The 11449-nt window shown below is 47.3% G+C and overlaps 1 protein-coding gene across 1 annotated transcript in view; it reads left to right on the top strand.

Moving 5' to 3' along the window:
* Positions 1-762: 762 nt before the first annotated feature.
* The window catches only part of LOC311524809 (cytochrome P450 4B1-like), a 28149-nt gene continuing 17462 nt past the window's right edge, over positions 763-11449 (top strand). Inside the window, exons 1-4 of the mRNA XM_084636333.1 lie at positions 763-1089; positions 3459-3597; positions 5843-5887; positions 10588-10715. Of these exons, the coding sequence (XP_084492459.1) occupies positions 883-1089; positions 3459-3597; positions 5843-5887; positions 10588-10715 (519 nt within the window). The 5' untranslated portion in view covers positions 763-882. The remainder of the gene's footprint in view (positions 1090-3458; positions 3598-5842; positions 5888-10587; positions 10716-11449) is intronic.

Genomic DNA, 11449 nt, shown 5'->3' with positions numbered 1-11449 from the left:
AGGTGCCTCTTACCCCCGTCCCATTTCCACCCAGGTTGGGAGGTAAAGCTCCGCAGATAAACTTGTGAACTCTGGGGCTGCCCTGACCAGGGACAGAGACTTTTGGGGCATTGGACTTTTGGGACTTTGGGTGATTTGGGGTTGCTGGACTCAAGAACCAAAGGGAAAAGGGCATGCCCCAATTTGCTTGGGGTGGGTTTTTTTTGCTCATGGGTTGTGTTATGAATCCTGTTGGTGGTGTTTCCCCAACATAATGCCACATTGTTTCTCTCTGTTATTAAAAGGCTTTTGCTACACTCAGACTATGTGCTTGCGAGAGGGGAAGTATTGCCTCTTGGAGGCGCCCAGCGGGGGTGGTATATATTTGTCCCAGGTCACTGGGTGGGGGCTCGAGCCGTTTTGCATTGTGTTATTGGAATGGATCCCCTAGATATTGAACCCAGCCCTTGTTGCTGCCAACTCTGATGGGCAGAAGGGTTACATATATATACATGTCTGTATGTGTGTGTGTATAAATACATACAAAGGTTTCTGTCTATATATGTAAAAAGAACTTCCCCTGCTGGTTTAACAGGGTACGAATGTACTGATCTTCAGACCATGCTGCAAAGTCCGTCTGTTTACTTGTGTGTTGTGGGGAGGGGCTCAGCACTGGACTGGTATCAGTTTACCTCTGGCCACTGAGCATTTCTCCTCATCCCTGTGTGATCGCTGATAGGTTGCTCCAGTTTCCATCTGGGCGGTTTAGCTCTGTAACAGGATATCTCAGGGCCAGTCCAGCTCTGGCTCTTCACTCCAGCTTCCACCACAGAGGGATAGGTGTGCGTGTGTGTAGATTGTGAAGTCTGTGTATATGCAAGAGAGACAAAGGCTGACAGCACCATGACATCTGTGCTGGACAGCATGGGGCCCTCCTGGGCCTGGCCGCATGTGAACATCTATCAGATTTTTTTCCTGGCTGCTGTGTTTTGCCTGATCTATGTGCTGCTGAAAATGATCCAGTTGTGTCAGAGGAGACAGCAACTGCTCAAAGCCCTCGATTGTTTCCCAGGCCCACCAAGGCACTGGCTGTATGGCCATGCCCATGAGGTACAGTCTACTTATGATACTACTTGATAATGTATTAGGGAGCGTGTCGGAGTGTGTGTTACAAACGAATGAAGTCTTGGTAATCTCAGCACACTTCCTTGCTGTCCTGTACTTGCAGAGAATTGGGGAGATGTCATTGGTTTTATGTGTGAATGGCAAAGGACACCGTCACCATTGGAGGGGGGCTGCATTTTTCAGTGCCCAACCTTCAATACCTAGGGCTCGATTTCTTCAGAGGTGCTGAGCATCCTCAACTCCAATTCAACCAGGCTCAAGGTACCTTACTTAGGCACCCAAAAATGGAAGTACCCCCAAAATAGAGGCCACTTTTGAAAACTTGGGCCAAAATATTGCAAGGCTGTGCTGTAACAAGGATCAGTGCCAATTCTCACACATCAGCAGCTGCCAGTGGCTTCCTGAGGGGTCTTACATCAGAGGGGAGCTATCCCAGCTGGAATTTTACCTAACGGGTTTTGGAATTCATACCCCTCTCTATTTTACTGTTCATGCTGATCTCGCTGTATTTAATGCTTTGAATATTTTGTACTCGTGAGTGTGAATGTTTGTGTGTGTGTGGACTGGACTTGGTAACACTTGTATTTGCCATCCTAAGCACCAGGAGGCTGCCTTAGACTCTACAGATGTGAACAGGATTGTGAGGTGTCCGGTTTTTGACCAGAACAACTGGTTGACAGGGGACCTTGGTAGCTCCTGGAAGCATTGCTGACTGGGCCGTTAAAAGTCTGGTCGGTGGCACAGTGGGGCTAAGGCAGGCTCCCTGCCTGCTGTGGGTCCGTGTGGCTCCTGGAAGCAGCGGCATGTCCCTCCCTCTGGCTCCTACGCATAGGGGCAGCCAGGAGGCTCCATGCACTGCCTCCCCAAGCACCAGCTCTGCAGCTCCCATTGGCCAGGAACTACAGCCAATAGAGCTGTGGGGGCGGTGCTTGCAGATGAGGCAGTGCACAGAGCTACCTGGCCATGCCTCCATGTAGGAGCTGGAGGGGGGACATGCAGCTGCTTCCGGGAGCTGCATGAGGTAAGCACTGCCTGGAGCCTGCCCCCCTCACCACCTCCCATGCCCCAACCTCCTGCCCCAGTCCTGATCCCCCTCCCACCCTCCAAATCCCTCAACCCCAGCCCAGAGCACCCTCCTGCACCCCAAATCCCTCATCCCCAGCCCCATACCAGAGCCTGCACCCCCAGCTGGAGCCCTCACCCCCCCCCGTACCCCAACCCCCTGCTCCAGCCCAGAGCTCCCTCCCACACCATGAACCCCCAATTTCTGGCCCCAATCTGGAACCTGCAACCCCAGCCCAGAGCCCATACTCCTCCACACCCCAACCCCCTGCCTCAGCCAGAGACCCCTCCCATACTCTGACCCCTCAGCTCCACCCCGCAGCCCCCTCCTTCACCCCAAACCTCTCATCCCCAGCCCTATCCCCAGAGCCTGCACCCCCAGCCAGAGCCCTCTCCCACCCCATCCCAACCCACTGCCTCAGCCTGGAGTCCCCTCCCACACCCTGAACTCCTCACTTCTGGCCCCATCCACAAGGGCCCGCACCCTCACTCAGAGCCTTCAACCCCTCCCGCAGCCCAGCCCACTGCCTCAGCCCAGTGAAAGTGAGCAAGCAAATGAGGGTGGGGGAGAGCAAATGATTGGAGGGGGGATGGAGTGAGCAGGGGGTGGGGCCTTGAAGAAGGGGCTGGGCCTCAGAGGAGGGGCGGGGCACGGATGGAGCAAGGGTGTTTTGTTTTGTGCGAGTTGAAAGTTGGCAACCCTAGATGTGAATCATACTAATTAATACTTGGTATTTATTGTTTCTCTTATAGGGGCACCCACAGACCTCTCTTTAGTTCAGGGTTCCATTGTGCTAGGCACTGCCAAGAGTTTACAATCTAAGTAGATGAGACAGGCAAACAGTAGGAGAAAGAAAATATTATCCCCCTTTGAGATACAGAGGTCCAGACTGGAATGATCTTTCCTATGTAGGCTACTAACTTTGTCACAAGTACAGCAACTGAAATCAATGGGACTATTTGGTGGGCTGGGGAAAGGTGCTACTCAGACTATCAAAAACTGACCCAGGGGAGTTAACTGATTTGTCCAAGGTCACACAGGGAGTCAGTAGCAGAACTGTGAATTGAACCTAAATCTGCATCCTAGTTCAGTCCCTAAGCTCTTCAGGGCAGGGATTGCCTTTTTTTCTGGGTTTGTACAGCTCCCAGCACAATGCGGCCCCAGTCCTGATATATTTGGGTGCTACCATAATATAAACCTTTATTAATACTTAACCACAAGACCATCCCTTCCTGTACCTTTATTTTCTCCATAAACAGTATTTTTTTTTCTTTGTAAAAAATCATTACAGCTTCAAGATCAAGAACTCAACAAGATCATATCTTGGGTAGAGAAATACCCAGGTGCTCACTCTGTATGGTTTGGAGGTTTCTTAGGATTCCTGAATATCTACCACCCCGAATACGCCAAGGCTGTATATAGCAGAGGAGGTGAGAATATGCAACTTTATTTCTGAGTTATACAGAAAAATCGTTTTAGGATTACCGTTGCTAAGTGCTCATGCCACCAAAGTCCAGTTTTAGTGGAGCACTGATATCTTTAAATCTGTAGCCTTGTTATAGAACTATTTGCTCCTACCTATTAACATCCCTCGCCCCAGACACACCCCAACTTGCATCCTTATAGAAAATTCCTCTCCTGTTTGGTGGGTTTACTCTCTATACATATTTGGACACCATTCTGCCCTGGCAGGCTGGTGCTTAGCTAAGTCACACATATTCAGCTGTTTTGGTCTTTCTTTGTGACTTAGCTCAGCACCAGAAATAAAGAAGTGAAGCAGCGAGACCTGCTTTCCATGTGTAACACACTGGGCAGTTAGTGTTGATGGACGGTCCCCCTCTGGGTCTGATGCACAGAGGATGCAAGTACAGACACTGCTAAGGAGGCAGGCTCTTCATCTTTTGCTTTAGCGGCTCATTCATTTCGCTCTGGAATTTCCCAGTTCAATCTCTGGTATGTCAGCCAAGGTGGCGACCATCACACAGGCAATCTGCTGACAGATGTTTTGTGTTCTTAGAAGACTATGCAAATAATTGCACAGGGTAAAATTCACTCCCATACAGAGGGTTTGCATCTAGCCTATGCACAACTTAACTTCCATTTTAGCCTGTTTGGAGGGCTTCATAACCCTTGGCCTGCCCTCCGCACATGAATTAATTTTGTTGTTCTGAGTTCACTTTGGTTTTTAATTGAATCTTGCATAAGCTGAAGAGCCTGACTTGTGGTTTTGTGGTTTATACTGTTCACTTATTTGGAGACCATTCAACCCCTGCAGGCTGTTGCTTAGCTAAGCAACATGTATCCAGCTGTTTTGAGCTTCCTTAATGACCCCCATACATCATTTCTGTTGCTCTTCTCTGAACTCCCGCCCAGTTTCTGAATAGTTTTCTGACAACAAAGGGACCCAACTGGACACGGTCGCCTCAGTTCAGCCTTGGATTGACTAGGCACAGGGTTTGGATTTCCCTTTTCTCCTCTAGAGGTTGTCCCTCTAGCCAATGGCTCTGAGGCACAGCACTGTGGAAGCTTGCATGGCACATTGAGTTAATTTGTGTGAACATATTGGCCTCTAGCAGCTAGCTGCTGTGAGGATATGACTCTCCTTCATCACAGCCAAAGAAGGTGCTTCTTTAATTCAAGTGGTGTTGTTGCTGAAGGTCTCAGGGGTGAACATTTGTGCTGTTTGTGTGTCAGCAGCCGCAGGTTTATTGGACCTGTGCACTCACTACCCGATCAGTAACTCTAAAGAGGACTGTCAACCCAGTGCCTTTCACGCACCTTGAGCTGGTGGACTTCACTTCTGAAGGAAGGCGAGAGGCAGAAGAGAGTACTCTCAAGTGAGGCTGCCAGGTGTTCCCGGCCTTCTGAGCTCTGCGATAAAATCACCTGTCATCCCTCCCTATCACATGTGGACTTTGCTCCAAGATTAGAGAAAGCACTTCTGTCCCAATCCGACCTCAAGTTCAATGACCTTTCCCTATACATCGATCTAAACGTAGGGCTTGTTTCTGCTCCCGTCCCCCCGCCCGTCTTGTCGGATTGCTCGCCTCCTCCCCAGCCCAGCCAGCAGCGCTGGGAGAGACTGGCTGAGATTCTGGGCCACCTGCTCAGGGACGAGGGAGGCAAAGTGGGCTTGAACTGACATTTCTGCCCTCCTGACTATGGGCTGCTCCAGCAACCAAGACTGCCTCTGGTGTAAATGCTGCAGTCATCCCCAGGACTTCCTATGGCTGGTGGTGCAAGCCACAATGGGTGCGTTGGTGCCAGCTTAAGCCCCCCCCCAGGGCACACCCCATGCACGGGGGCTTGCGGGAGAGGGACAGGGATAATGCCCAGTGGATTCCCTTCATGGAGGTAATACACCCCCACCTCTGTGCAGGCTGTTATCAGAGCATGCAGGCTATTGGAGCACCACGGAGAATCCTGACCACTATACCTGTCTATGGCACAACCTCCTGTTGGGGCATGGCAGATCTACAATACCTCCACCCACTGGAGTTTAAAAGCCCTTAAGGGGTTCCATGTAAATGCTTTACTTTTCCCTACTGAAGTATAGGATGTCAGGGGAGGGCGAGAACTTACCACCCTGCATGACCCCTTGATTTAACTGACTTGGCTTGCGTTAGAAGGCAAAGTTGTCTCCATTAAAACACACATCTCTGGTGCATTTTTCAGATCCTAAGGCTGGTGACTTCTATGATTTCTTTGTCCCATGGACTGGTATGTATACTTTTTGGCTCTCACATTACATTACATAACTCGTTTCTCTAGGGACTGTTGGGATAACTGGGTGTGCAAATTTACCCTACTTGTGAGCCCAACTGTGAAAAGTGAGTGTCACAACAACCTATAACAATAAACGTTGATGGAGAGAGACTGAACTAGTCCACACAAAAAGGCCTCTGGATATAACTCAAGGGCTGTGTTCAGATCATGCCTGGTAAACAAGAGAAGTGGGGGACTAGACATCAAAGGACCAAAATCGTTGTGTCAGAGACTAGGCCTAATTGGTGAATGAAATAATGAAGGGCTGGGCTCTTCAGCCCCTCGTTCCCTTCTGAAGTCCTTAAAAAGAAAGAGACATTTTGGGGAAAAAGCCACCCAGTGTGATGATGACTGATGGAAAGAAGGGGAAAGGGTGAGCTTAACCATCATGGCTGCCATCCCCTCTTTCTCCTGCCTCTCCAGTGTGGCACCCTTGTGTCAGAAGGGGTCGTAGTGCAATGAAGTTTGAAAACCCGGGGATTAGATGAACACAGGGGTCCCTTCTAGCCTTGGAATCTATGAATCTATGGCTTAGTCGGCCAATCATGGGTACTTTGAAACACTGCTGTGAGCTTATGACCAAAAAGGCAACTAACGGCAATGTCCAATGTTATACCAACAAAATGAAAACCAGCAGAAGCTTATTAAAGGGGATAAGACAAAATGTCACATTTATTGTGAATACAAACAGAATCATAGTAGGCAGTCAGTTATAGCTATAACATTTCATTCAGTTTCACATTCATTCACACGTTCATTCATACACACACACAGAGGTTCTGCAAATTTGTTATAGTTACCAGCCTAGAGGTTGCTCATGCTAAGTTAGTGGCCAGGTAACTTGGGCATGAGGATGGAGCCGAGTCTTTGTCAGATGCACATCCGATGCTCCTGGAGCGTGGTAGCAAAACCAGACTCAAAGTTCTCAGTTTCTAGAGTCCATTTTTATAGGAATTTCTTCCTATGCCAGTCTGTGGGAATTGCTTCATCATGCTGTTGCTGAATCAGTCAGAAGATGGCACATTCCTGATGGCTCCATGCTGCCAGATGTTATCTTGTTCTTCGGTTCTCCCATTCTTGAGGCTGTTGGGTGGATTCCAGTCTGCCCTCCGGAGGTCATCTGGTTGTCTCCACTCTGCCCATTCTTTGGCCGATCGATACTGAACTCCTAGGCTGGCACCTCCCTGATCATTCATTTATTATCTACACCAAGCACCCATCCACATACATCCTTTATCTCTATTTTAATCACAATTGTTAACAAAGCGAGATAAATACAACAAAAGGATGGGGAGTCTCTGTGTGCTGTCTCTGTTGTTACAAAGTATCGCTTTGAGTCTCTCTTTGTCTTAGGATCTACTAACACAATTAGCAGCTTGAAAGCTTCACACAGAGAGGGAGAGAAACACTAACAAAAAACAAAACAAAACAAAAAACCCCAAGAGACCTCTTAATTAGCAATGCCCTAGAATTTAAACTGTGGGGAATCAAACTTACTTGTGATTTTAATACAGAACTTCTTTAATATGATTCAACACCGAAACAGCCCAAAGCTAGTACGTGTTTGCCACATCTCTGAGAGGCACAGCTTACAATCTTATCAGCTAGTGTTTTTCCAGCACTGAGGTTGCAAGTAAAAGTCAACACCAGAGACAGAAGCTGCAATGTCTATCTTTGCTGTTCTTAACTCCCCTTTGGGGTTTGTCTTGTTTTGTCTCTTAGGAAATGGGATTGGACTTTAACAACTACAACAACAATGACAGCTCCAGGCCATTTCAACTAACTTCTCTCTCCCCCCTAAGGACAGTTATTACCGTCTTTGGTACCATGTAACAGACTGTCTCACAAGGGTGTTTTTCCTTCTTAAAAGCCTCTCTCCAGCTAAAGGGAAAGGGAACAAGGGACGTGGTTACAATGAAAGCCTTTGTCAAGGTTCCTCCCCCACTCTGAACTCTAGGGTACAGATGTGGGGACCTGCATGAAAAACCTCCTAAGCTTATCTTTACCAGCTTAGGTCAAAACTTCCCCAAGGTACAAAATATTCCACCCTTTGTCCTTGGATTGGCCACTACCACCACCAAACAGATACTGGTTACTGGGGAAGAGCTGTTTGGAAACGTCTTTCCCCCAAAAATACTTCCCAAAACCTTGCACCCCACTTTCTGGACAAGGTTTGGTAAAAAGCCTCACCAATTTGCCTAGGTGACTACAGACCCAGACCCTTGGATCTTAAGAACAATGAACAATCCTCCCAGCACTTGCACCCCCCCGTTCCAGGGAAATGTTGGATAAAATGCCTCACCAATTTGTATAGGTGACCACAGACCCAAACCCTTGGATCTGAGAACAATGAAAAAACATTCAATTTTCTTACAAGAAGACTTTTAATAGAAATAGAAGTAAATAGAAATAAAGAAATCCCCCCTGTAAAATCAGGATGGTAGATACCTTACAGGGTAATTAGATTCAAAACATAGAGAACCCCTCTAGGCAAAACCTTAAGTTACAAAAAAGATACACAGACAGAAATAGTTATTCTATTCAGCACAATTCTTTTCTCAGCCATTTAAAGAAATCATAATCTAACACATACCTAGCTAGATTACTTACTAAAAGTTCTAAGACTCCATTCCTGGTCTATCCCCGACAAAGACAGACTATAGACAGACACACAGACCCTTTGTTTCTCTCCCTCCTCCCAGCTTTTGAAAGTATCTTGTCTCCTCATTGGTCATTTTGGTCAGGTGCCAGTGAGGTTACCTTTAGCTTCTTAACCCTTTATAGGTGAGAGGAGCTTTTCCCTGGCCAGGAGGGATTTTAAAGGTGTTTACCCTTCCCTTTATATTTATGACAGCCTTACTTGAGACTTTACATTTCAAATGCTTAAACTGTTTTTTCTTCTTTTCCAGCATCATTAATAAGGGTTTAAAAGGGTTTGTAATGGTGTGTTTGCCCTGGTACTAAGCAGGCTGAGGTTTCTGCACACCAAACCCTGAACCTTGTTTGAAACTGGTTAACGTTGGACAGTGACTGGGTTATGTTAACACGCTTGGCTCTTGGGCACATTTATTCTATCTAAATTAATACAAGAGGAAGAGATCTTATGGGGTGAAACTCACTCCACCTGCTCAAAGACCCAGTACTGAAGATTCATCCATCCCCTCCCCTGCAGATGAGTCTGTGTGGGTGGGGAGAGCAGGAAGCAGCTGCCTCAGGACCTGGTGAGGGCCAGAGAAGGGATGGGATGAGAGCATCAGGAGGACAGAGTGAGGGAGCAAGCTGCCCCTTCCTAACCTCCCAGGGATCCCATAGGAACCATGAGATTTTGCTGCTTTCCACCACCCCACTATGGTCCACCCTAGTTTGTATCTCATTGACTGAGAAGTCCTGGTGTACGGCAATGACCAAAAGGCTGGGAATCAGAAGCTCTAATCCTGCCTCCCTGTAGCTGTTAAAGCCCAGTGCAAGTTAAAGTAGTGAGCACAAGGGCTCTTCGTGTAAGGCCCCCAGCTTCAGGCCAAAGCAAAAGGGAACCTTCAGCCATCCTTGCACACCATCTCCCTGACGTATGCTCTGTACATTACAGCCATGCCAAAAATGGCCGGGGACTCCTGCCACCTCCTCCATGAGAAATGGGAGCACAAAGGTGGCCCAGGATAGGATGTGGCTTTGTAGAGCGTATACACCCCCCTGTCACCACACACACAATTTAGTTGCTTAGCATTTAGATGCTTTGTGAGCACCACTGTATACCTACGTGAATTAAATAAAACTGGATATATGCACAAGAACAGACCCAAATAGTAGAGATGGCTGCACAAGGGTGATTGACTGATGCAATTAAAGTCCCTGTTCTTGTTGAGCTAGAATCCTAAAAGCTCATAGGGAGATAGAACATAGGACTGGAAAGGACTGCTTGGGTCACCAAGTACAGTCCCCAGACACGGCAGGCAACCCCACCATATAATCCTGTTCTTAAATGTATCAAGCTACATCTTCAAACCAGTTAGGTTGTTTGTCCCCACAACTCCTATGGGGACATTGTTCCAGAACCTCACTTCTCTGATGGTTATAAACCACCTTCCAACTTCCTGCCTAAGGCCAGCTCTACACTAGGGAATTACTTCGTTATAACTACATCACCGGGGGAGTGAAAAATAAACCATTATGAATACAAAGATCCTTTTTTTGATTAACAACTGTCTTTCAAGGGCATAACACTGTCTCTTTGGGCTAGTCGACACTAGAAATGCTACAACGGCTCATCTGCACGGATGCAGCTATAGTGCGTCTGGTGAAGACACTCTATGACGATGGGACAGAGCTCTCCCATCAGCATAATAAATCCACCACGGCGACATAGTGCTGTCCACACCAATGTTTAGGTTGGTGTAATGTACATCACTCATGGAGTGGCTTATTCACACCCCATGTGCGACATAAATTATGCTGATACAACCTATAGTGTAGACAAGCCCTCAGATTCCACCTTTCACAGCCCAGATTGTCTGGGTTTAATCTTGTTTCAGAGAGGCCTTTTGTTAAGCCCATATAAGCAGTCTAATTTCCTTTGTCATGAGCTGTAAGTTATGGACAGAAGTCCAAACTCTCTGCCACAATCCAGAAGGCTTAAAACTGTGTGTTTCCCTCCTCAGGGAAAGGATTAATCGTTTTACATGGACCAAAGTGGCTCCAGCACCGTAGATTGCTGACTCCTGCATTTCATAATGATATTTTGAAAACTTATGTGTCATTGATGGCGGATTCCACCAAGGTGATGTTGGTAGGTAACCCTCTGCTCCTGTCGTCATCCTTAACCTACCCATTTCCACTTTGAAAAGTAAGGCCTGTCAAGCTGCACTTTATGTTCGTTCGATACAGTGAGACAAGCTGGCGTGAGATGTTCCTCACCATTTCCATCCTAGAAATAAATCACATCTGGGTACAGATGTGGGCCAGTCTCAGGGACGGCCTTAGACTCCATCCAGCAATGGCCTAGTAGAGTACGTTCCCAACACTGTCTTCTTACCCCTGAGACAGTAGCATCAAGAGGAGCAGGGGTGGGCCCCTGTTAACATTACTGCTTCATAGTGAATTGTGATTCGAATTAGAGTCCTCAGCCCATTCTATAGCCTGTGCGTAACAAAGGCCCAGATTTTCTTCTCCTCTATCCCAGTAAAAATCAGTAGTAAGCTCAATGACATCAGTGAAATTACAGTGGTGTATGCAAAAGGAGAATCAGGCCTAATATGTCTTTAGTCATCGCCTCTGCTTACAGTTCTAATCACCGCTGGCATTTTATTTTAATTAACTCACCTAAACAGCACTGTTATAAAGTGTGAAGCTAGTCCCCACTAGATGAAAGGGATCCACCTAACACATGATCTGCTAAGAAAATAAATGTAAATTCAATATGGCAATCCCCCTCCCCCTCTGGACACTGATTCACCATCTTCCAGATGTTCCTTCTGCTTCATGTGGCCAAAGGACTTGGGATTGCATAGCAATATGCTGGGC

The sequence above is a fragment of the Lepidochelys olivacea genome (genome assembly GCF_965140295.1).
Source record: "Lepidochelys olivacea isolate rLepOli2 genome assembly, chromosome: 8".
In the NCBI taxonomy this organism is placed as follows: domain Eukaryota; kingdom Metazoa; phylum Chordata; order Testudines; family Cheloniidae; genus Lepidochelys; species Lepidochelys olivacea.
The sequence above is the reverse complement of the archived record's forward strand: the minus strand, read 5'-3'. Positions and strand labels throughout refer to the sequence as shown.